Genomic DNA, 27,239 nt, shown 5'->3' with positions numbered 1-27,239 from the left:
CGGTCGCGTATTTCAGAAGCTAAGCTTCTGGGGATTCCTCGCGACTAGGCTTATCCGGACGATGGATGTTTTTCCTTACCAACGGCGAAGTAATAGGGATATGGCGATTACTGACTAAGGGAAGTCGCGTGATGTGAACTCCTCGGGGATGGTTCCGCTAACGAAGACTTTAATAGGGTCCGCTAACGAGTAGTAATAGATGTTTCTATTTCTCAAATCTCTGAGGAAGTCGGCGTAGGTGTTAACGCACCGGTCGCAGTCGAACGGGAAAAACTCTGCTAGATTACGAGAGCAGACCGTGCAATACACGCCGGAATAGCGCGTGCTGTCGAGCGCGAGGTGTACGTTGAAGTACGCGCAAGAATCTCTATCAATGTCGTCGGAATTTACAAAGCAAGATGCGCAATACGGGGTAAGTTCTAATTTATGAGCGAATCCCGAGATGTAGGTGCAACGGACGTTTCCTAATCGGTGACGCGCTTCGACGGCGGGAGGGGAGGAGTGGCCCTCCCGTATGGACGCAGTTGTCCGTAACACATGTAGGTGTGTTGTCAATAGGTCATGGTTAAATACTATTATTGTTATTGCTTGCATAAAGCGTTGTTATTAGTCGTGGTCAGAATAAGGAAGGAGTAAAAAATAATTGAATAACGAAAAATAGGTTTCCTATATTTATTCGGTTTAAATATTAATTGTTTACAAATTAATGATTGAAATAACACGCGCGTTATACAATATTTGAAACGAGTATTAACTTGGAAACAAGTATTGTCTTCGAGAAAATCTCGACAAGAGAGAGAATGGTCAACGCGAAATGCAGGAAATAAAAAAAAGGGTCGGTCGTAAACCGGTCTCTGCAGCGCGGAGCGAAAATACTATTTTTGGAAGGGTTTAGCGGAGGGCGAGCTGGCCCAAGCGAAACGCAGGAAGCAAAAAAAAAAGGGGTCGGTCATAAAAGTGTAGGCACGAGAAAACTCTAGGTTTTCCAAGCTTCGTATTTTGAGTGACGCTGCTACGAGATATCGTTATATTTCGTTCCGTGTAATATTAATCTATTACTATTGGTTGTTCCGCGGAACCCCAGTGCTCGGGGGTGGAAAACCCGTAATTTAGGTATAATATTTCGTCGCGTATCTGGAGGTAGCGGGTCTTCCTCGGGTCTCCCGGTACGTAATTCGCGGGCGGCAGAGGGGGGAACAGTAGCTGTGTGTCTAACTGTATCAGTTTGCGCGGCCACGGAAAATATCCCATAGACTTCATGCGGATATCCGTCCTCAGAGGTTTGACCTGCTTTGTTCGTAACGTCGGGTTAAAGTACGCCTCGTACTCTAAGTCAAAATATAGACGATCCGTCCCGAGGAATTCACTATCCGCTTCACTGACGGGGGCGTATTTGTATTCGTAATATAAACGTCGCGCGTGGAATTTGTGTCCGCCTCTTCTTATTTTTGGCATCTACAAAAGATCAAATTAATTTCGCGTGTTCACTGGGTTCGACCATTGGTTCTGAGGTAGGGAGGTGGCATGTGCAGAATATTAGCACGATGCTTCCAGGAGAAGGTATAAGTTTGGTTTTAGAGTAGGAGTACCGTATGTGCAGAGTATTAGCACGATATCGGCTGGGAAGGGGTAGTAACGAGCGTGCAATTGTTTGCACCGCTACGTCGCTGGTTTGGTTAATGGTCGAAACCAGGTCTGTTGAGAGTCGGATTGAAATTTAATATGACGCCGAACGTAGAAAATGCGGATTGGGTTCAGGTACGTTTTGGTATTAATGCACAATGAGGTTTTGTAAATACGTGTATTTTTGGCTAACCTTACATTGGGTGGCTACAGTGGTGACGCGTGACTATGAATCGGAGAGCTATCGGCGTGGAGAACTGACGCAGGGTGTACAGACGTAGTATAATAAAGTAACGATATAACAGGCGCTCGCATGAAGTAGAATGACGTTGCAGAGGAACTGTATGGACTAGGATCGCGTACCGAAATGGAAACGAATGTGGATATGGAAAGCGTGCTGATTTGGAACAGTGTTTGGAAATGGAATCGCGTATAGAAATAGAATCGCAAGGATGAGGAGCACTTCTAGAGAGAGAAGTGCATCGCTCAGAGTCTCGAATTGATGTGTCGATTTTTAGGACTGTTTCGAGGTCCCTCGGTTTGTGCAGGTCGGGGTTGGAAAGTGGGGGTAGGAAGGGTTATCTGAGGGTTCGGAGTAGCGGGAGAGTCTTATGGTGGTGGGAGAGCAGCTATTTTATGATTAACGTTTCGTACTGTCAGCTAGAGTCGGTAACGGTTATAATGGGTAACTTGTCTTAGTGAATAACTTATCGGCTAAAATGTAGTCGGTAACTTGTCGTTTGGCTTTATATTATAAGTTTAGTATTTCTTAGAAGTAAATGAGAAAAATTTTGGTGCCGGAACGTAACACCTCCCCCCTTAAAGAGAAATGTTGAACCTTGTTCCAGCATTTTCCTGAGTTCTTATTATAAGCTATCTCTACGCTATTACTTATCTAGACGTCCTCTTCTAATAGTTTTCTGAGTCCTTTATAAGTTTTTGCTCTCTCGCTTGCGTAGCTAAGGGGTACTTTTCCACTGTGGGGAGGGGCTGTTGGGGTATTTCTTCTGTCGTTGGAGGGGGAGCTATGGGCTGGGGGTTCCCTTGGTCGTATCCATTCTGCTGTCGCTTTGCTGTGGCTTTATAAAGTAGGAGATTCGTGATTGAAGTCCAGACTGCTCCTAGTAGGTGCAAGCTCCAACCGTAGATGGAGTGGAGAGCGTATCCATGTATGATCGTGTCTACTATTAGCTTTATGAATCTTATGGTCATGAAGATGGCTAGAACTCCTGCGCTGGCGGAGCCGAATGTTACAAACGCCTTCCAAAGCCGCGCTCCTGCGCTTTCCGCTATTTGGTTCATGGTTTCTTCGTCGAGCAAGGTTAGTAGTGAGAGACTCCCTGCAGGTATTTCTTGTCCCATCGCTCCTCTTGCTATCGTGTTCAGCATTGAAGGTTTTTCCATCGGGAACATGATGTGGTCTCTCAACCGGTCCAGATCCTCGTCAGAGTAAATGCCGCTCGTCGCGAGGGACGTAGGGCTTATGTATTTTTGTTGGCGTAGTGAGTGGTTGAATGGTTGGTGGTGCTATTGACTCTGAGGATTTTGGCGACAGCTTGTACCAGGTGTTCAGGATTTTATACATGATTGGCAGTAATTCGTTACAGTCTCTTGGAGTTCCTGTTTTGGTGAGTATCTTAGATCTTGGTTGTAGGAACAGAGAATGATTCTGGTAGGTTACAGGGAGTTTGCTGTAACAGGTTTCGGTTTGCCTAATTCGGCATTCCACTGGGACGCATTTAATCAAGTGTATGACTTCTCCCGAGGTGATGGCGGTGTATCCTGGTGATTTCATGATCCTATGTGCCATTTCGTCAGGGGCTATGCTCGCAAGTGAGAGTGCATTCTGTAGCACTTGTCTCTCTAGAGCGCACTTTTGTTCCATAATGTCGCGATATAGTTGGGTTAATTGCGTCTTTAGGTGTTTCTCTACGTAGATGAACTTTGAGTTTACGTAGGAGAATATATCCAGGTTGTCTATCGGTGTTTTAGCACGGGTCCGGAATGTTTGTCCGGGCCGGGTATCGTGAATAAAAAGCTTTGGATGTTCTGTTTGTATGATTTTGTAACCGCATATATTCTGTTCCCGTGTAGTACGTGCCAGGGCGAATGTCGTGTCCCGCGTGGTCACTGTGTAGACTATGGGCGAGTCGCTCCCTACTTTTTTAGGCGTTAGTCGGTGAGCAGGGCCTTGGTAGAGAATGTCGTACCGATTGAACTGGCAGCTGTCTGAGGGCATCACATTCCAGTATGTGGTAGTCCCGTCTGCATCGTTACATTCGCCGGTTGTCGCGCGGCATTGCGCTCCTAGCGGTAGGATGATCTCGTTATTGGCGTATCTAATAGGAAGTGTTAATTCCCGAGTGGTAATTTTACCGACGCCTGTACTATTACGTCGTTCCATGTGCCATAGGGATCGCTGAATTGGGTCCCTGTACATCGACCATCCGTTGTGATTGTTCCAGCAAAAGTTAGACTGTGAAACGATGTGGAGTTTATCTTGATTCCCGTGATAAGGGCATTGCCTCCTAAAAATATGGTCCCGGTGTTGTGTAGGTTTTTGCAATTTGCAGCTGATATTTCTCTTATGTACTCCCGTTTGCCGTTGTGTACTACGGATACGTGGGAGTGCATTCCACAATAATAGATGGTCCTATCTATCTCGATCTTGCACTGGATACCTTGGGTGTGGTCAAACTCGCTTAGTTGTAGGAGCTGTACGTATACTTCTTCCTTTTGTGGTTCGATGTTGTCGACCCGGCATTCTCCGATATCTAGGAGCGATAAAGAGGTTATGTTTAGGCCACGCCCTCCGCAGTCGTATCCTATTATCCCCCAGATGGGTGGAGTGAAGAGCAGGAGGATGGCGCTGATCGCGGTGGTCTTCGTCATGTCAAAGTTGAGGCGGAACTGGCCGGTCCTCCGTCCGGGCGGTTGTTATATTCGTTGCTGCCCTCGTCCAAGGAGTGGGAAGTGGTGGGGGCGCGGTGGGGAGAATGCTTTAACCTATCTTCGTGAACTACCTTATTTTTACGCGAACTAATAGCTAACTTAACGTTATGGTTCCTTAGTACCTTTATAATTTTATATGGGCCTTCGTATTGGTTACCTAATTTTCCTTTTACGGGTTGTTTTAGCAGGTATACGTCGTCGCCTACCGTAAATTCTCGTGTTTTAAGTTTCCGATCGTAGTAGGTTTTGGATCTGATCTTCGCAGCGATCAAATGTTCCCGTGCGTTTTGTTGCGCATCTCTTAATCGGTTAAAGAGGGATGTTAGGTACTCCGCGTAGCTCTCATTTCGCTCGTTTATAGTGTCGGGTTCGCTTGACGGTACTCTAGCGATTTTTCCGAAAACTAATTCGAAAGGGGTATATTGAGTCCCTTCGTGGACGCTGGTGTTGTACGAAAAAGAAGCTAGTTTTAAGTGTTTGTCCCATTCATTATTTCTGTCGACATATTGTTTTAGGTATTCCCATAGTACTTGGTGTGAGCGCTCGACAGACCCGTTCGCTTGAGGCCTGTACGCCGTGGTTTTGTAGTGTCGGATTTTGAATTTGCGGGCGACACTCCGCATGAGACTGTTTAGGAAGTGAGTTCCTTGGTCTGTGAGGATGGCTTTAGGTGCACCGAACACGCATACCAGCTCTTCGGTAAAAGCGTGTGCTACTTGTATAGCGCCGGCGCTTTGAAGTGGGACCGCCAATGAATATTTTGTCAATAAATCTTGTATCGTTAGGATATATCGGTTATCTGATTTTGTATAGGGCAAGGGGCCCATGATATCCATGGATACTTTGTCGAAGGCGGAGTCGGGGGTATCGGTCAGCACCATTGGTTGTCTGGTTTTCACGCGTACCAATTTCTTTAATTGGCAGGGGCGACAATTCTGAATGAAATTCTGGACGTCTGTTTTCATTCTTGTCCAATGGTATCGTTTCTTTAAACGGTTATAGGTTTTGGTGACGCCCTTATGTCCACCTATCGCAGAACAGTGAGTTTCCGAGATTAATCGTGATCTTTCGTTTTGGGGAGGAATAATTATCTGGTTAGTACATGTAAAGACCCGTACCTGGGTGTCACCTAATATTCGCGAGATAAGGAGATATAAGGTTTCCCAAGAGACGTTATCACATGCGCCTTTGGTTATGGAGATAGTTTGCAGTCCAAGTTCGGTAACGACGTCTAAAAGGGATCGGAAGGCTTCCTTGATAATTTCTTTTTCAATTACTGCCGATACACGCTCCTTTGCCACTAGGGTTATGATCCGGCGGTTCCCGTCACGATGGACTCGTGCTCTCCCAAGGGGAATATCCTTGGTCATTGGTAGCAGTCCCGCCTCGGCAAGCGCTGTGGCTCCCGGGTCGATAGGTATACCCGTTTGGGTGATGAAAGTGACGAGGTTATCTCGTCGGGTTAGAAAGTTGTCGGGAATGGATATAATTTTGAAGCCATTTGGGTTCCTCGCCTCGAAGGGCGCGTTGGGATTGTCCCCTATCTCTTCGTCGCTGTCCGAATCTGTGCTATCTTCGGTATCTGTCTGTTCGCTTTCGTCGTCCTTGCTCCCCGCATAACTATCAGAATCGATTTGCGCTGTCTCCTCGCTCAATGGGAGGATTTGGGTCTCGCTAATTCCTGCACCTGTTGTCTCCGGGGTGATTTCCACGGGGTTCCTCGAGAGGGCGTCTGCATTGACGTTCATTTTACCGGCCTTGTAGATTACTTCGTATTCGTATTCAGCTAATTTTAGACGCCAGCGTAGTAGTCTGGATGTAGGGTCCTTGACGGAATTCAGCCATACGAGTGGCTTATGGTCGGTGACGAGTTGGAACTTACTACCGTACAGGTAGGGGCGAAAGTGGTTTACGCAGTAGACTATTGCTAGGAGTTCCTTTTCTATGGTGGAATAATTCTTCTCGGCGTCGTTCAACAAGCGAGACGTATAGGCTATAGGGACGTCTTTTCCTATTGGTCCCTGGCTCAAGATACCGCCCACCGCGTAGCCCGAGGCGTCGGTAGTTAGTATCAATGGTTTAGTGAAGTCGGGGTATTGAAAAACAGGTTCAGTGCAGAGCGCGTTACGCAGTTGGGTGAATGCCTGTTCTTGCTCCTCCTTCCAATTAAATTTTTCATCCTTCTTAAGCAGATCGGTGAGGGGCCGTGCTACCTTGGAGAAATTCGGGATGAACCTCCGGTAGTATCCCGCGAGTCCTAGGAACTGTTTAATATTTTTCGCGTCGTGCGGGCGGGGGAATTCTTTCACGGCTTGTATCTTTGAGGGATCTGGTTTTACGCCTTCCCTGCTGATAATGTGTCCCAGGTATCCGACCTCCTTTCTCAGGAATTCACATTTGTCTGGTTGCAGTTTGAGGTTAGCTGCACGCAATTTCTTCGCTAATTTGTTGAACTTGATTTCGTGTTCGCGCAACGAGCTTGCGTAGAGAACGATGTCGTCCAAGTAGACGAAGAGTTCGGTTCCTTGTAGTCCAGATAGTACCTGGTCCATGAGGCGTTGAAACGTAGCGGGGGCGTTCTTTAATCCGAAGGGCATTCGGGTAAATTCGTAGTGACCGTGGGGTGTAGAGAATGCAGTCTTCTGCGCGTGTGATTGGTCCATAGGTATTTGGTGGAACCCGGAGGCAAGGTCGAACACGCTGAAGTATTTAGCGCTCCCTAACTGGTCCAATATTTCAGTAATGTTAGGCAGCGGGTAGGCGTCTCCGATGGTTTTTTCGTTTAGTGCGCGGTAGTCGATGACCATTCGCCATCGCTTGTTGCCCTTGGAGTCCGCCTTCTTGGGCACTATCCACAGAGAAGAGTTATATGGTGATTCTGATGGGCGTACCACATCATTCTCTAGTAGCTCCTTGATCTGTTTATCTATTTCCTCCTTATGGATAGGTGGGAATCGGTATTGTTTGGTATGAATTGGTTGGTCGTCCATTGTGACAATTCGGTGGGAGACAACGGGGGTGTGCCCCAGCTTGTCTCCTGGTAAGCGAAATAGGTCGCTGTGGTCGTTTATCAGGGAGACCACGCTTTCTGCTTCTTCTTGATTCAGGTGTCCTAATCGGAGTAGATCTTTGATGCTGTCGACCCTGTTCCTGTCTCCTTCGCTTTCTTGTTCATCGGCATCAATCGCCGTTATGGCCATGATTTCGGAAGGGCCTTGTTCTTGATTTCTTAAATTATCTCCCGATGTTTGCTCGATTTCTTGTAATTCTATCGTTGGCACTATCAATTCGCGCTCTTCGCCGTTGGTGTTTACTGCTTGCAGGTACGCTCTCCCGTCACGATTGCTTACTACTGCGTCTCCCAAGTATATTCCCTCGCAGGCTTCCAGTCGAGGGATATATCCGGTGTGTATGTCCCTGTTTTTTACCTTGACGTAGAACGTTGTGCGGGAACGAGCGGGTATGATTACGGTATCGCGTTGCGCGAAAGGGACCCGTATTCCCTGCCAAGAGACGGATTTGTCTTGGAAATCGATCTTGGAGGCATCTCGGAGGAACTCAGATCCTAGTATTCCCTCTTGTAGAATGGGAAAGTCGTCGGGCACTACATGTAGTTCCACTGGGTAGCTCATATAGAAGATTCTTACTGATCCAAGGGTCTTGATTTTTCCTTCGGTTATGCCGCTAAGGTACAATTCGTCGTCGTACACAGTTACTTCGGAGCGGATGTTTCGGCGTCTTATTAGATTCGGGGCTGCGCCCGTGTCTACCATGAAGCTGGTCTCTCGGGTCAGTTCGTCGGCAAAGAGGGTAACCGTAGGTGCGTGCGAGTGTTTCTGTGGATTTAGGGTTGCGATTCTGTATTCTCGGGGAGAGTGACCTCGATAGAATTTACGGGTCTGGTTGGGCGAGGTGGCGTCGTCGGGGCCCCTTGGTGGCGCTCGCCCATCTGGTTTTCGGGGCCCATCGCGTTTCCCGCCTGGGAAGTCTTTAAGGCGTTATATTCCCTCTTCCTACATTCGTTGATATCGTGTCCCACGTTTTTGCAGTAGCGACATATCTTTGGTTCCGGCCCTCCTCGTGACGTTGCGGGAGGTGAATGCTTGTCGAACGACCCAGGGCGTTCCTCGCGGTTGTACGCGGAGGTGGGTCGTGAGCGATCGGCTCGCCATGGTAGTTGGTCTCGCGCTCGATTGTCGTCCAAATACCGCGTGCGTGGAGGAGGGGTGTACGCGTTCGGTCGAGTAGGGTTCTGCGTGATGGGGTACATGTCGGGTCCTCGGGGTGGCCTGTCGGCCCTTGTTTCGGACCGATCTCCGCCTCCATAACGAGACCTGTCTAGTTCTTGTCTCCGGGCGATGGCTTTGGCCCTTGCGAATGCCTCGGCGGGAGTTGTGTGTAGGTTATTACCCATCTGGAGTCGATATTCCAGGGGTAGTCCGTCACAGAATGATCTTGCCGTTAGTCCATCGACTTCTATTATTGTTTTTTCTGTCAAGTACCCGGTTTCGCGGCGTTCTGCGTCCAATATGGCGGTGCGTAAGTCTTTAACGCGAGTGATGTAGTCCAAGATGTGTTCTCTTGGTTTCAAGTAGATGATGCTGAGTTCGCCCCGGTATTGATCGATTGTCTTGGGGGAACCGAAAGCGACGTTTAGGAGGTCGATGAGTTGTGTAACGCTTTCGCAAGGTTCGTCCTCTACGGCGGAGTAAGTCCGCCCGCGTAGTTTGTTTATTAGTAATTTGGTTAGATTGCGTTCTGAGGAGGGGGGCACTATCTCGCGAGCGCGTCTACATGCGCGCACGAATTGGCTCAGGGAGATATTATACCCGTCGAAATTGGGCACGGATTCGGTGGCCTCACGGAAGGTCACCTTGGGAATAGTATCGGGGGTCTCGCTGCTCGGAGGTAACTAGAGGAGGCGCCCCTGCTGGCACGCCGTGCGGTACAATTAATCCGGTTTATTTCGTCCCGCAGATGCTCTATTTCTCCCACGATACCAGAGCTGAGGAACTGCACGTCGCTATTGTGCTCCATCCTGCGTTTTTGGTCCTCCAGCTCCTTTTCGGTGAGCAGGTAGAATTCGTCGAAAGTTCGCACATTCTCTTGATGCTTTTGTCGGGCTTCTTCTAATTCCTTGGCTTGGCGCGCCAATGATTCTTCTTTTAGTTTTAGTCTAACTTGTATCGCTTCCAGTTCCTGACTACTCAGAATGGTGTCATTCCCACTCGATGCACCACCTTCCGGAGTTGTTGAAGCCTTCTTGGAGCGGGTTTCCATCGTGCCGGATTTTCTCGTATCCCACCGCTGTCACCAATTTTGTTACGTCAAACGGGGTCGCAGCTCCTAAGAGTGATCGGACCTTTCGCCTGACCGGTCGCGTATTTCAGAAGCTAAGCTTCTGGGGATTCCTCGCGACTAGGCTTATCCGGACGATGGATGTTTTTCCTTACCAACGGCGAAGTAATAAGGATATGGCGATTACTGACTAAGGGAAGTCGCGTGATGTGAACTCCTCGGGGATGGTTCCGCTAACGAAGACTTTAATAGGGTCCGCTAACGAGTAGTAATAGATGTTTCTTTTTCTCAAATCTCTGAGGAAGTCGGCGTAGGTGTTAACGCACCGGTCGCAGTCGAACGGGAAAAACTCTGCTAGATTACGAGAGCAGACCGTGCAATACACGCCCGAATAGCGCGTGCTGTCGAGCGCGAGGTGTACGTTGAAGTACGCGCAAGATTCTCTATCAATGTCGTCGGAATTTACAAAGCAAGATGCGCAATACGGGGTAAGTTCTAATTTATGAGCGAATCCCGAGATGTAGGTGCAACGGACGTTTCCTAATCGGTGACGCGCTTCGACGGCGGGAGGGGAGGGGTGGCCCTCCCGTATGGGGCGCAGTTGTCCGTAACACATGTAGGTGTGTTGTCAATAGGTCATGGTTAAATACTATTATTGTTATTGCTTGCATAAAGCGTTGTTATTAGTCGTGGTCAGAATAAGGAAGGAGTAAAAAATAATTGAATAACGAAAAATAGGTTTCCTATATTTATTCGGTTTAAATATTAATTGTTTACAAATTAATGAATGAAATAACACACGCGTTATACAATATTTGAAACGAGTATTAACTTGGAAACAAGTATTGTCTTCGAGAAAATCTCGACAAGAGAGAGAATGGTCAAACGCGAAATGCAGGAAATAAAAAAAAAGGGTCGGTCGTAAACCGGTCTCTGCAGCGCGGAGCGAAAATACTATTTTTGGAAGGGTTTAGCGGAGGGCGAGCTGGCCCAAGCGAAACGCAGGAAGCAAAAAAAAAAGGGGTCGGTCATAAAAGTGTAGGCACGAGAAAACTCTAGGTTTTCCAAGCTTCGTATTTTGAGTGACGCTGCTACGAGATATCGTTATATTTCGTTCCGTGTAATATTAATCTATTACTATTGGTTGTTCCGCGGAACCCCAGTGCTCGGGGGTGGAACACCCGTAATTTAGGTATAATATTTCGTCGCGTATCTGGAGGTAGCGGGTCTTCCTCGGGTCTCCCGGTACGTAATTCGCGGGCGGCAGAGGGGGGAACAGTAGCTGTGTGTCTAACTGTATCAGTTTGCGCGGCCACGGAAAATATCCCATAGACTTCATGCGGATATCCGTCCTCAGAGGTTTGACCTGCTTTGTTCGTAACGTCGGGTTAAAGTACGCCTCGTACTCTAAGTCAAAATATAGACGATCCGTCCCGAGGAATTCACTATCCGCTTCACTGACGGGGGCGTATTTGTATTCGTAATATAAACGTCGCGCGTGGAATTTGTGTCCGCCTCTTCTTATTTTTGGCATCTACAAAAGATCAAATTAATTTCGCGTGTTCACTGGGTTCGACCATTGGTTCTGAGGTAGGGAGGTGGCATGTGCAGAATATTAGCACGATGCTTCCAGGAGAAGGTATAAGTTTGGTTTTAGAGTAGGAGTACCGTATGTGCAGAGTATTAGCACGATATCGGCTGGGAAGGGGTAGTAACGAGCGTGCAATTGTTTGCACCGCTACGTCGCTGGTTTGGTTAATGGTCGAAACCAGGTCTGTTGAGAGTTGGATTGAAATTTAATATGACGCCGAACGTAGAAAATGCGGATTGGGTTCAGGTACGTTTTGGTATTAATGCACAATGAGGTTTTGTAAATACGTGTATTTTTGGCTAACCTTACATTGGGTGGCTACAGTGGTGACGCGTGACTATGAATCGGAGAGCTATCGGCGTGGAGAACTGACGCAGGGTGTACAGACGTAGTATAATAAAGTAACGATATAACAGGCGCTCGCATGAAGTAGAATGACGTTGCAGAGGAACTGTATGGACTAGGATCGCGTACCGAAATGGAAACGAATGTGGATATGGAAAGCGTGCTGATTTGGAACAGTGTTTGGAAATGGAATCGCGTATAGAAATAGAATCGCAAGGATGAGGAGCACTTCTAGAGAGAGAAGTGCATCGCTCAGAGTCTCGAATTGATGTGTCGATTTTTAGGACTGTTTCGAGGTCCCTCGGTTTGTGCAGGTCGGGGTTGGAAAGTGGGGGTAGGAAGGGTTATCTGAGGGTTCGGAGTAGCGAGAGAGTCTTATGGTGGTGGGAGAGCAGCTATTTTATGATTAACGTTTCGTACTGTCAGCTAGAGTCGGTAACGGTTATAATGGGTAACTTGTCTTAGTGAATAACTTATCGGCTAAAATGTAGTCGGTAACTTGTCGTTTGGCTTTATATTATAAGTTTAGTATTTCTTAGAAGTAAATGAGAAAAATTTTGGTGCCGGAACGTAACAATATATATATATATATATATATATATATATATCTAATTACCTTTATTTCGTCTTTTAATTCGTTTATCAAAGCTTTGCAAGTTTCTTGGACACATCTTGAAACACTTTGTTTTGATACTTTAAATAAATAAGACAGACTTTTAAAATTATCTCCTGTAGCTAAAAATCTTAAAGTAATAGCTAATTTTTCTGTAACTGTAATGCATTTACGCATATTTGTATCTTTTTTTGCAATAACAGAACCAATTCTGTTCAGAAGCTGTTCAAAGTCCATTCTACAGAAATTTTTAATATCCAGCAGGTTCTCTTTTTAAATCCTCAAGCATGTTTATTGCATTATATCTATAAAATATAATTAATATTAAAAATGTTGATTTTATTACTAATAAAATACTAACAGAACATTTCGGGTGTATGTATAATATATATTAGAAAATATAAGTGTATATATAATGTGTGTGTGTGTGTGTGTGTGTGTGTGTCAATGTGTAATATAATTACACACATTTTTTTATAATTACACGTATTTTTTCATAATTTTTTGTTACCTGTCGATTTTTGAAAAGAGGCGTTATCCACCATCGCCTTTTGCGTTTTTTAAATGTTTTTAACATTTCTTTACTTAAAATAATATACATCGCTGCACAGACCATAATCTTTTCTCGTTTGCTATCCATTTTGGACTACACATCACGAATGCGAGCCACAAACTGGACGAGCTAACGCGTCGTGGAACCTATGCGACTCGTCATTGTTCGTTGCTTGCTATTTGGAGACGAACTTATTGACAAGCCTAAGCAAGCTTAAGCAAGCCACGAATCACGCGCCGTGGGACCTCGCCTTAAGTATTTCGCGTTCGCGACGCCCGATGGGCAATATGAATACACGCGATTACCGTTCGGATACTCCGAATCACCGGCGGAGTTCCAAAAAAGATTGGTAGCAATTCTTTAACCATTAATTAAAGAGGATAAAGTCATAGTGTATATAGATATAATGATAGCAACAAAAACAGTCGAAGAGAATTTAACGGTGATAGAACAAGTTTTAATCATTTTGAAAAAATACGGGTTTAAACTAAATATTAATAAAAGCCAATTTCTTAAAAAGAAAATCGAATATCTCAGTTACATTGTATCCGCAGACGGAATTACAATCAGCCGATGGCACACAGAAGCCGTGCAAAATTTTCCGCAACCGGTAAATGTACACGAGTTGCAAAGGTTTCTCGGGCTTACGAGTTATTTCCGGAAATTCATAAGAAACTACGCGTTAATTGCGAAACCGTTGTATAATCTGACCCGTAAGTCAATCACATTCGATTTTAACAAAGAATGCATAACGGCATATGAAAACTTAATAGAAATGTTGATGGAATATCCAGTGTTAAGATTATATAATCCGACGGCAGAGACGGAGCTCCACACAGACGCCAGCTCACAGGGGCTAGCAGCGATCCTGTTGCAAAAACAGGACAAAGAAATGTGGGCTCCGATAGCCTACTTTAGTCAGCTAACAAACAACGCCGAAAAAAATTATCACTCATTCGAGTTAGAAATGTTAGCGATTGTGCGTGCGGTTGAGAGATTTTATATCTACTTGTACGGTATCGATTTCTAGATAATTACTGATTGTAACGCTCTTGCTCATGCGATGAATAAAGCGAACATAAACCCGCGGATCGCGCGGTGGACCTTACTTTTGCAAAATTACTGTTTTAAAGTTACACATCGTGGGCACAAAATGTCGCATGTAGATGCATTAAGTCGGTATAGTGCGGTGGTAAATGAAATGCCACTTGAGCGCGATATATATATATATATATATATATATATATATATATATATATATATAATGTATAATAGCATGCAGTGATTAAAAACGCCATGTTCATACTTAACCTTTCGTTAGGCGCAATATCTAATAGATACTAATAGATATTATTTTAAGCCATATTACTACACACTGTAATTTTTTTATCTATTGTAATATTTACGAATTTATATTCTTTACTGTTTCTGATATATTTTAATGCCTGGTATATTAACCAAATGTTAAGATAAAGTTGTTTTAAGAATCAAAGAAAAAAAGGAAAAATGTTGCGCCTAACGCAAAGTTAATCGAGTATGGATCTATGTCGCGGAAAATTATATCGATTTGCAATATTCAGTGTGTATAATTTGTAGCTCAAGAAATAGAAATCGATCAATTTAAAGATTTAACAGAGGAAGATCTAAAAGTGTTAATACCCCAAATAGGGCCTCGTCGAAAATTCCAAAAGAACTTAAAAAGCTACTTAGATGGAGATAAGGTATTTATTGTAGATAAAATATAAATATTACAATTTTTTGTACTTTATTATTCTGTTAGCTGTTCTCTTCAGAATTGTAACTTATATATTCCTGATAAATATTTCAGATTATACAACAATGTATAAAAAATGTAGATACTTCAAACATATCAGTAAAAAAGCGTAGAATAGATGTACAAGAACAGCATTCCAATGAAGATAATAAAATAAATAAATATAGTAATATTGAAAATGGTGCAGGAAACATTTCTCCAAGCATTTCTTTACCGTCTACATCTACAAGTGTAGAAGATGATGATAAGAATAAAGAACATTATTTTTTAGTTTTAATTAATTGTATAATAATTTTAGTATTTGAATTAATTTGAATTAATTATAATAAATAGTCTTTTTGAATTTATATATATAAAAATTTACACAAATTTAATAAATATAATAAATAATAAAATATAATAAAATTAATGTTATTTATACATATTTGTTTAATAATTTAAAAAATTTTTAAAGCTTTTATTTTTATATTAGAGTTATTTTTTCAATGATTAACAAAGTTGATTCTCACAGTATTAATCTATTGCTACTATATTCTTTTTCTAGACATATTCTTGAGATGAAAATAACACATCTGCAGCAAAAATAAATGCAGCTTCTGATAATACTGATATTACTCATAATAAATATGTAAGTTATTTGTTTTTCATAATATTATGCAATATAAATATGATTACATAATATTAGACATATTTATTCTGTTTATTATCGCAGGATCTGGAATCTATATTAAAAAAATCCGAAGAAGGTCAATTGCTGCTAAGTATATACAAAAATGAAAAGAAATTAAATAATGATCTTAGAAATAAATTAGCAAAAATAATAGTCAGCAATGAGTTATCGCCTAATGTAACAAATACCATAACAAGCGAAAGGGCATTCTTTCTAAGTGATAATGTAAAAAAGTTATTTCCTACTGAAGATAAGATATGTTTATATTTCTTTATTTTTCTAATCAAAATCTTATCAAATAATATCTGCAAGTTGTTATCTTGTTTTTACAAAAATCGTTTATCTTAAGATTGATTTAAATTACATCATTTAATTATTTTATGTTATAGAGTGTTTGGTATATTAAGACTAAGAAAGACGAAGCTCAAGGTAGAGGAAAAATTTTAACAAAATATTACTGTACACGTCAAAAACTAACTAAAGCTGGTTTATTAAAGGAAAAATCTAATACAGACTTTGCTCGTGTTGAGATTGATAGTAAGTTATACGATAGTAAGTGAACGATATGTTATTTCACATTATTACGTTTAATTTTAAATTTTTCATGACACCCTGATCCTGAATATGTTTTTATTGTGTATCACAAAAAAATTGTGCAATATTTTATTTTTATAGTAAAAAAAGTGCTATACCTCTTTTTTGAGTCATAAGTATTTTAGTTAATTCAGTAATATTTCAGTTTATAAGTATTTCAGTTATAATTTAGTTATAATATTTTTATAATTTCAGAAAAATATAAACAGTATTATATAAAAAACATATTTATACTAAATATATAATGGAAATGCTAAAAAAATTTTGTTTTATAAAATTATATATTAAATATAATTTTTTAACGTTTCCATTTTTACTTCATATATGCATTTTATACAATATTTAAGATGAATGTATAATGTTACGTATAATATTGAGCTTACTTGTGTATTAAAAAAAGTATATACTTATAAGAAATTATATAAAAAATATACTTATAAGAAATTATATATTTAAAGTATATTTCTTTAAAAAAATAAACAATATTTTCAAACATATATATATATATATATATATATATATATATATATACTTTTATTTATTTTAATAGATGCTATTCTGAATATGCATTAACAAGATTTATCGGTAAATATGTTATTGCATATGTTTCTTAACATATTAAAAAACATGCACAACAACAATTATCAAACTGACAACTGTTGTTAACTACGTATACTATGAGGGCCGCTATTCTACATGAGTGCCGATAGTTGACAGTTCAGTAAGTATCGTTACGAATGTTTTTTGATACGTCAAAAAATATGTACAACGACACGTACCGAACCGATAACTATCGGTAATCATGTATAGAATAGCAGCTCCTAATAGCATCCCATATTTCCACAACCTTTCTCAATCATAGCAAAATCTGTTTGATATCTATTGCTAATTAGTGTAGCTATCTCTAACATACTTTTTAGCAGAACATATTTTAGATGTAGTGTTACATGTAGCTAAACATCGTGTATCAGATAGCTAAATTCTTTTAACTAAATTAAATCAGTATTGCAGCTAAAATGATAGCAGTCCATATTTTACACCTGACTCTTAGTTACTACACGCAGTTTTTAGCTACGGCAGCTACTTTTTTTTCCGTGCTTAGATCGATATTCGGTCTCTAACCGGAGTTACACAGAAGTACAATTTAACATATGATAAATCGCATTGTATTGGCTGCGTTTAGTATACTTTTCGCTTAAATATAGACAAGATTAGAAGCATATGCTAATCACAGATTCACAATTTTTATAGTACTTACAAAACACAGCTCTTTTCACTGAATGCAACTATAGTGTACTAATTCATTGTGCTAATTTGCTTTTTTTATGTGACAGTTAAATAACTGTCTTTTTTATCTGTTTTATATAGGAAACTTCCCAATCAAAGAATTTGTAAGTTGCTTTATATGGAATATATATGTTACAAGTGATCTCTATGTGTGAAATCTTTACTCGAAAAGTCTCTATGTGAATACTGAACTATTGTTTAACAGTTTGATAAATCCACTTTATATTTAACATTTATATATTTTATATTTATTATATATTTAAAATTTATATATTTAACATTTATACATTTATATATTTACATACATTTTGTTATAAACAAAATTTTTTTAAATAGTATTATTTATTTAATACAGGAAATTTTCCAATCGAAGAGTGTGTATGTGTTTTTTTTCTTTGTATGGAATATATCTGTACGATATTTATCTCAACGAAGAATCTCTACGTTGGAATCTTCTATATAATTTGGTAAGTCTAATTTATATATTTACCATTTTTTATATTTCATATTCAAATATTATATACATATTTTATGTTCAAATTTTAAATAATGTAAAAGGTAATAAATAGTATGTTAAACTTAAAATCTCTGCAAAATAAAAAAAATTTATTCCTATAATCACTAAAATATTTATTTTTTATATGTATTGTCGTAACCCGACACACTTACCTGAAAAGAGAAAAAGTAAATATATAAAATAAAGAAATAAAAAACTAAAATTAAGCAAGCAAAGTAAATAATAAAAAACATTAAAAAGAATTAAATAAAAAAATTAAATAAGAATTAAATAGAAAGATTAAGAAAGAAAAATAAGACGTGACCAAAAAGAAAGCAAGTCACGGTCAAGCTGAGTAAGCATTACGACACCCAAGCACGGAGCACGTCGTGACCCGGAAAACTTCATCCTTCCGCCCCCAAAATTAAAGCGATATATAAACCGATCGCGAGAACCATCGCGGTCGCTCGTAATAAGTAATCTACCGACACGGTTCGTCATCACGACGACCGAATACGCGAATCATCAGTAGTGTAAGATAAGTGTAATAGTATGATTGAAATATATTCTTTTACTAAAAGTACGGAGTGCATTCATTTGCTGCCTGAGTTCCAACTCTTTGGGTGAATATCCCAGAGGACCCTATCCTCACGGCACGGGCACAACAGTATTTTTTAATATGAGGAAGTCTAACATAGTTTATTATCTTTGACATTATTATGTTCCAAATTTAAACAAAAAAATGAAACACTGAAAAACATATACTAATTACTGGAATAATATACTTTTAATTTATTCAAGAATATGCTTAAAGATATACCGTTTTATGAACTTTGCAAGAAAGCAAAAAGACGTAGATTAAATGCTGAAGATGTAGAAGAATTCAGTTCAATCAGTTCTTCAGTTTATTTCGACCAATCGCAGCAATCATATTCTTCTGCCAGAAGAAATAATTCCAAAATACCAGATTTTCTTTATCTTTAGAAAGAATCAGAACTTTCTCATCACTCTGAAATTTCTTGTCATTCTGAACTTTCTCATCACTTTGAACTTTCTCAACATTCTGAACTTTCTCATCATTCTGAAAGTTTTGAGTACTCTGAAAATGAACATTATTTTGATACTTCTGAAAACTATAATGTTGAACATTGTAATAACGATGGAGAACATGATATTCTACATGAAAATGTCGACTCTAATGATCTTTCGTTTCTCCCATATTCACCATCTAATTCAGAATATAGTGAAAATTCAATTTCTGAGAATTCCAAAATATTTAAATTTTTTCGTGAGTGAGCTTTAAAACATAATATAACGCATGAAGCTGTTTTAGATTTACTGAAAGGTTTGAAAGAAAATCATGAATGTTTTGCCAATGAATCAGAAACCAAGTTCCCTATCAATGCATGAACATTATTGAAAACAAAATTAAGTAAAAATGTTGTTCAGCCTGGCTACTATATTCATATTGAATTGCAAAAACAATTATTAAAAATTGCTCCTAAATATTTAGAAACCGTACTTTTAAATAATTAATAAACATTGATGGATTACCTCTATTCAAGAGTTCGTCTGATCAAGTATATCCTATATTATGTACAGTAGTATCTGTTCCAAAATTACGTAACAAAGTATTTCCTATAGGAATATATTATGGTAAAGATAAACCTGCAAATTTAGAAAATTATTTAGAAGATGTTATTATAGAAATTAACAATTTGAAAAATAATGGCCTTTATTTTAAAAATTACACTATGGTTAGATGGTATTTACTTTGTTTGTGATGCTCCAGCAAAAAGTTTCATAATGGGAACAGTATCACATACAGGTTTTTTTTTCTACACTAGATGCACTGTTCGTGATATTACGTCGGATAATCGACGAATTTTCCTTGATTTAGAGAGTCCTGCTCGCATTTGTGAAGATTTTCTACAATGGAAAGATTTGAAATTTCGCCGTAAAAATACTCCTCTTACTAATATTGCGGGTTTAAATTTTGTATATGATTTTGTTCTTGATTATTTGCATTAGAATGTCTTGGTGTTATGCGTTCAATGATATTGAATATGTGGTACCAAGAAGCAATTCCTCATAGACTTTCGGTTGCTCAAATTGAATTGATTTCAAATCTTCTTGTTAAACTTCAAAAGTGTATTCCAGTAGAATTTGCAAGAAAACCTAGAAAGCTGTGCACTGTTTTACGATGGAAAGGAACAAAATTTCGATTATTTCTTTTATATATAGGGCCAATTGTTCTCAAACATGTTTTAAATAAACAGAAATATATTCATTTTTTAGAATTTCATTTTGTAATGAGAATATTATTAAACCTAATTCTTTGTAAAAAGCAAGAACTTCGCCAATTTGCCAAAAGTCTTTTGAAACATTTTGTTCAGTTGACTGCAATATTGTACAATCAAAATTTTATTACTCACAATTTTCATAACAATATTCATATAGCTGATGATGCAGATTACTTTATTGATAAGTTAGATTTTTCTTTGCATACGGTTTCTGCATTTCCTTTTGAAAATTACATGCAGAATATTAAGAGAAAAGTTAGAGGACGTAGTAAACCGCTTGAACAAATTGGTCGCCGAATTGAAGAAATAATGTCATTTGAATCTAATTATTCGTCAAATCAAAATAATGAAAATTTCCAAAATTTTGTTATCCTCATAATACCGGTCCCGTATTATTAGAGTGTACGCGTCAGTACCATTGTGTTGCTCTTGCAAAATTTAAAATAACTCAAAGTCCGAATAACTGTTGTGGTACTGCTAATGAAAATATTATTCAAATTAAAAACATTGATATTTCTAGACTTTTACAGATTCCAATTGTAATTGGTAGAGAATTGATTAATAAATGTAATTTTTATAATACACCTTAATAAATGTAATTTTTATAATATATCATTTTTATAATATTCCGAGAGTTCCTGCGTAGGAGTATTTAAAATAAATAAAGTGTCTAATCTTAAAAAATGGCCATTATCAGAAATTACTACAAAATATGTACAAATACCATACAAAAACGGCTATGTTGTATCATCAATTTTACACTGTGATACTTGGTAAGTAATATACATCTTCAGATATTTTATTTTTTATTCATTTTATGTTTCTCTACTTTTACATTCTACTGTTTCACTATTCTTACTTTTCATATCTGGTATTTTGTTATATGTATATGATGAGAAATATTTGATTGTGAGATAAAAGTGATACTTAATCAAAGTAATATACTTAATAAATTATCAATGGAAATAAAGTCCGGGCACATAAAAAACTTAAGCAGTAAGATTTAAGACATAAGGAAAGCAATCAATCATAACTGAGAATATAATTTAAGCAGCTATTTTGAAATAACTTAAGTAGCATTGAAAATTCCGTATAGATGAAATTCTTTTAATTTCTACTGCTTAAGCTTTTCTATGTGCGAAAAAATGACCATCAAATCAACTATCATTAAACAAAAATTCTAATTAATGTTGAATTGGTGTAAATTATAAATTATGATTGAATATTAGATGTCAAAATTTGATAGGTCATTTTTTACTGAACCGGTTATAATAATTCTTCTAGTTTTTTTCATTATATAATATAGTATTACAAAATACTATTCAAGAAACTATATAATCAATAAGCTCTTATATAAAATATTAAATAATATTAAATTATATAAAATATTATATACAATATATTCATTAAAATATAGTAATAAGGCGTAAAAAAGGAGCCGGATATAACAGTGTAAATTGTAATTAAATAACTAAATAGATAGTTTATTGTTTAGTCAGAAAATCATACATAACTTAAATTTAAAGTAATACATAAAGGTTGTAAGGAAACAAATAAAAATAAAAATAAGAATAAATAAAACGGTAATATTAATTAAGGTAACGGAAATAGTCTACAATAATGCGAATGTTTCGGCTTGATTCAAATCCTCTTCAGCGCAGGGAGAGGGCGGGATGAAGAATTAAATATAATAAATTACAACAAATTCAGCCGCATAATATGCAAAGGTGTAAAAATAAATAATTTCCTTACGATCTTTATGTATTACTTTAAGTTTAAGTTATGTATGATTTTCTGACTAAACAATAAACTATCTATTTAGTTATTTAATTACAATTTACACTGTTATAACCGGCTCTTTTTTACGTCTTATTACTATATTTTAATTTATTTAATTATGGATCCTTTTTATTAATTATTTTAATATATTCATCTTTCTTGTTTTTCCAGTTTACTATGAACAACGAAATTAATGTGAATGAAACAAATCGGAAAAAGAACGAAAAGATGATATTATTGATAAAACATCAATATCTGTTACAAAAGCAAAAATTATCGATAATGATATGACAGAATGGTCTATTGTTTATTTTGAAACTGACGTAGAAGAAGATGTTGAAGGTTTCAACAATCTTATTCCTTCTTCATGGATTACAAACAGTGGTACATTAAGTTGGTATTCAATGAATGAACACCAAGTAACGATACATAAACTAGTTAAACAGTGCACAAAACCTAATTTGGAGTGGAATTGTTTTTCCATCAAGAAGATAGAAGGAAACATTGGTAAGTTTTAGGAGATAATTTCTCGTTTATCCTTTCTTATATTTTACACGTTCTTCCTGTTATGGTATAACTGAAATTCATGACTTTTATAGAAAACTATGATAGAGGGATAAAAATGCTTGTAAAAATTTCAAAAAATCCGAATACCAAATTATATTTGGATATTGAAGAAAAAGGAAAAGGAAAATGATTAAAAAAACCAAATAAACAATTTTATGAGTCAGACAAAGAAAATGTTAAAAAAAGACGACGTCATGTACAGTCAATGTTACCGCCACTATCACCAATTTCAAAAATAACAAATATGAGCAAGTTATCGCAAGCAAATCACTTATTGCCTGACAAAATAAATAGCGCAATGCCATTATACACAGATAAAGTGTTCATTCACGTTTATTGGATAATAGTGAACAAGAGTCACTCTTCTCACATGATGTAAATGAAATACCAAGCAAAAGTTACGTAATATCTAAAAAAGTAAAAGTTTAACAAGAAAATTCTTTTTTAATTGAAACACATCAACCTACATCTAATATTTCAAAAAGAATATGTTTTTGAAAAGTTTCCTCAAACGGATGTAAAATACAATCGAAATTAAACCACAATTGTGCTTACACTTTAGAAGGAGAAGTGACATTGGAATCTCTTACAGATACAATTTGTTATTTTAGTGGTATGTTGCAATTGTTGAAAATATTTATGTATTAATATAAGATTTTTATTAAGGCATATTACATTCGAAAAGAATTATCCTTATCATATATACGTATACATATATATGATAAGGATAATTCTTCTCGAATGTAATGTGCCTTAATAAAAATCTTATATTAATACATAAATATTTACACACACACACACATACACACACATGCGCGTGCGCAGATATAATTGAACTTATAAGTCAATACATTTTATACTAATACTGAAGTGTTAAATTAAAATATTTAATTTATAACAAATTCAATAATATTCTCTTTTTATTTTTAGCTAAAATGTCATAGTGTAAATTTCTTTGGCGTAAGATAAACAAAAACATAGACAGTTTTTTGGAAATACAGATAATAACAAAATCTGAAAATATAAAACTTAAAAATGAAAATCCATCTACGTCACAAGTTTTGAACAAATTTCCATTAAAATATTTGAATAATTTAAAAAAAATTGAACGTAAATTTAAAAAAATGACAGTTTTCATTTGAAAGTGGTAAGATATTTCATTTTTTGTTCAAATACTTCATATTAACTGTAATTTTACATACTTACTTATTTGTAGGTCGATGCTCTGCATTTAGGAATTATGGAAGAATCACTTCAGAAGCAAGTGAATTCCGTACTTCGAATAGTTTTAGATAATAAACTGGCAAGTCATTTTAATTGGAAAGGACAACGAGGAAATAAATTAAAATTATTGAAACGCCGAATATCGAAAATAATGGTCGGTAAGTTTATATTATTTACAATTAAATTTCTTTTAATAAAAATACAATTACGCCTATGTATAAATATAAAAATAACTTAAGTGTATAAATGATATCTTTTGACAATTTGAATTATTCTATTTATTCATAGATTGTAATTTTGTTATATTTCTTTACAGAAGCAATTGCTAAAGAAATTCCGATGATTAATGATACGATATTTGGTAGGAAAGCAGGACCATGGTTAGCTCAAGCCAGCTTTTGTATAAAAAAGTAAGTATACGTTATATGTTAAATAATTAGATATTTTAGTAATTTTGGGTAACCTACGCATACATATACATAAATAAAAATAATTGTAAGAAAATAGATTCTACATGTAGAGATTATAGAGAATTATACATGAATTTATGCACATATATATACACACATATATATATATATATATATATATATATATATATATAATTAGAGGATGTACACTGCCCGTCATTAACCCCTTGACTGGCACGAATATGAGCACCAATTGTGCCAAAAATAGCAAGACATAAATAATGTTCAATTCTGAAAGTTTTTCTTCATCTTCTGTATTGGTTAATAACATGTTTTCATGATTTTAGAGTGCGTCATGGGGAGGCTACAGTGATAAAATTTTAACTTCAATTTTTTTTAGTTTTCGAATTAAAAAAAAATGTTAACGATTAAAAAAATATGATTTACTTCCTTTTTTATGACTAATAATTTAGCTATAAAAAATTGATAATTAAAAATTTAATCTATTTATTAAACTTTTTTACATGTCAAAAACGTTAAAAAAGTCAAAATTAATTAATAATTATTTTTACAGTCTCCCGGTATCATATTTCTTCTAATTTTGATCCTAAATATGTATTCAGCAATCCGAAATAATCCTTAATAGTTTGATAGAAATTTAATAATTTATAGTTTTTTTAAATTTTGGCTGCCATTTTGTATTAGCCATTTTGAATTTTCATATCAAAATTGTATTCAGCGACCCAAAAAACCCTTAAGAATCAAGCGTCATTCAAATCCAATTAATAGGAACAAAATAAAATAATGTGCGCGTCATATGGCGTCAATGCCATCCTGCGCACATTATTTTTTCGCGCCATATGGCGTTAATGCCAGTCAAGGGGTTAATTCATTCCATTCGTTGTTAGGGGAATGGAACGAATTAATGACGGGCAGTGTATTACATATACATTTTTCATATATTGCCCCGATATGCATTTCAATTCATGTGACAAGATATCTGTCCCTACATGAATAAAATTTATTATATCTGTTAACGTTGTTTATTAACATTGATGTATTTTTAATAACAGGCATCAAGACATTAACAATGATGAACTTTCAAACGATGTTAGCTCTACAAATGGAGATGAGACGGAGTGATGATACGGAGGTAACGCGGAGATAACGGAGATAAAGTATTTTCGAAGTAATAAGAAAAATGTATAATGAAGACAAAAAATAACGATGAATTACGATTATTCCATCAGGTGATGTTGTATGTGATCAAAGATAAGTGCCACTTTTGGTAGAGTATTTCTTTTACTTTTTTTTTTGTCTCTTTGTTCAGCTTTATTCTCTGACGGGTATTGTTATATTAAAAAAAAAGAATGATTTCCTATGAAACACGTCGTCAAATTTATAATTTAAATAATACTCGTTAAATGATGTTTATTAGTTTGTTTCTCGCGCTAAGATATATATTTATTATTGTTAACATTTCATAATTTTATATCCGTTTATATCTTACTCCATTTTATTTTTAATTTTCTTTCTTTTTTATTCTTTTCGTTTAAAAACTGCGTTAACTTAAAATTTAAAACACATATATTGCGTATTTGATAGGATTAGTCTATATTTTGTATTGTCAATGCAATTGTATAATGCATCATTTTATTGGTACTATGCTTATAACTACTACCAAAGCTCAGCTGTATTAGCGTTGAACAATAAAAATTTAAGTTATTATGTATATCAGTGGTAAATTTTATTTATATTATAGAATAAACCTATAAAAGAATATTTTTTCAACGTAAAATATATATTTTTTAATTATTGAAAAAACGTTTTAAATAAAATTTTTTAATAATAAATAAACGTTTTTTAAACATTAAAATATATATTCAAATGTTTTAAAATAAATATTTATCAAACATTTTTTCAAATTGTTCGCAAGAGCGCGAGGTATTGCGGATTGCTGTAAGATCCATAGTGAGCGACAGCGGTCTAGGATCGAGAGACGAGGAGTGGACTGCGAACGAGAATAAGACAGTAAAACCGACGACACTGTAGAAAAGAATGTAGTAAAAGTCTAAAGCCATTTAATTCAAATAAACACTATTTACAAAGTTTTCAAAATTCAGCGAGATATCGACCGGCGTAGTCGGCTTAGGGCTGTCGAAGCACCCGATCGCGAGTCTAGTTTCGCCGAGAGCGATCTGCGAGAGAATCGAACGCGGATACCCGAGAGCTCACCTGTCTCACCACGCGAGTAACGTGGTGGTATCACCGAAAAGCTATTCCAAAAGATTTTTGAGCTAGCGAAGTGATTACCAACTATTTCTCTGTGCGAGACCGAGACTTAGCGAGAAATGAGCGGTGCTCTTCTCGCGTCGATCTTTTATTGGATTGTGCCCTTCCAGAAGATTTTCGACCTTTCTCGATTGTAACGATACATCCGCCGACAGTTTTTGCTTGTTTTGTTTATCATTGAGTTGTTGTCAGAATCTTCTGGAAAGGCACAATCAGCTGTTGAGCTTGTTTGTTATTGAACAAGGCTCTGAGTCCGTTAAAACGCGTCTCGAACAATAGCGAATAAGTGCCCTGCGATTGGGCGCTCGTGGCGTACGCGCTGAGTCAGAGCTTTGTGCGTGCGCTCTCGGCTCCTGAAGCGCAGTTAATTACCCACTGAAATGCTTGTTGATTAATTATGCGGATTAATTATGGGGATTCTGAACACAAATGTTAAAATAAATATTTTTATAATGAATAAAAGGGGACTTAGCCCATTATTTTAACGTTTTTAAAAATGGTTTTAAAAACATTTTTCAAAAATTTTTAAAAACATTTTTAAAAAACATCTGCTAATTGGGGCGTAGAAAATAATTTATTTTAACTCAAAGAATTCGAATTTTTACATTAAAATGTCTTTAAATATTTTTAAATAAAAAATAATTTACTGTTTTATATAAAAATTAATAAATATAAATAGATATATAAATATAAATAGATAGATACATAAGCAAAAGTATCATGTGTATATCAGTAACAAAAGATTAATAGAATAATTAATTTATAATAATAATTAATTATAATAAAAATTTATAAATGCTTTACTATAAAAATTTACATTTAAAAATTCTTGTTTTTACATTAAAATTTCAATATACCGTTTCAATTA

At 36.8% G+C, this 27,239-nt stretch overlaps 1 protein-coding gene and 2 pseudogenes across 1 annotated transcript; 2 read left to right on the top strand and 1 right to left on the bottom strand.

Annotated features, from left to right (window-relative positions):
• Positions 1-2,532: 2,532 nt before the first annotated feature.
• On the bottom strand, positions 2,533-3,617 carry LOC140675785 (uncharacterized; annotated as a pseudogene).
• Positions 3,618-14,416: 10,799 nt separating this feature from the next.
• Positions 14,417-15,979, top strand: LOC140675784 (uncharacterized). Its single transcript, XM_072910391.1, has 5 exons — positions 14,417-14,423; positions 14,572-14,696; positions 14,804-14,980; positions 15,462-15,672; positions 15,807-15,979. The coding sequence occupies exons 1-5, from the start codon at positions 14,417-14,419 to the stop codon at positions 15,977-15,979; spliced, it is 693 nt and encodes a 230-aa protein (XP_072766492.1).
• A 7,277-nt stretch (positions 15,980-23,256) lies between these two features.
• On the top strand, positions 23,257-25,222 carry LOC140675783 (uncharacterized; annotated as a pseudogene).
• The last annotated feature ends 2,017 nt before the right edge of the window (positions 25,223-27,239 follow it).

The sequence above is a fragment of the Anoplolepis gracilipes genome, unplaced genomic scaffold, assembly GCF_047496725.1.
Source record: "Anoplolepis gracilipes unplaced genomic scaffold, ASM4749672v1 Contig18, whole genome shotgun sequence".
NCBI classification, from domain to species: Eukaryota; Metazoa; Arthropoda; class Insecta; order Hymenoptera; family Formicidae; genus Anoplolepis; species Anoplolepis gracilipes.
Note: the sequence above shows the minus strand (reverse complement) of the source record. Positions and strands in the feature narration are given on the sequence as shown.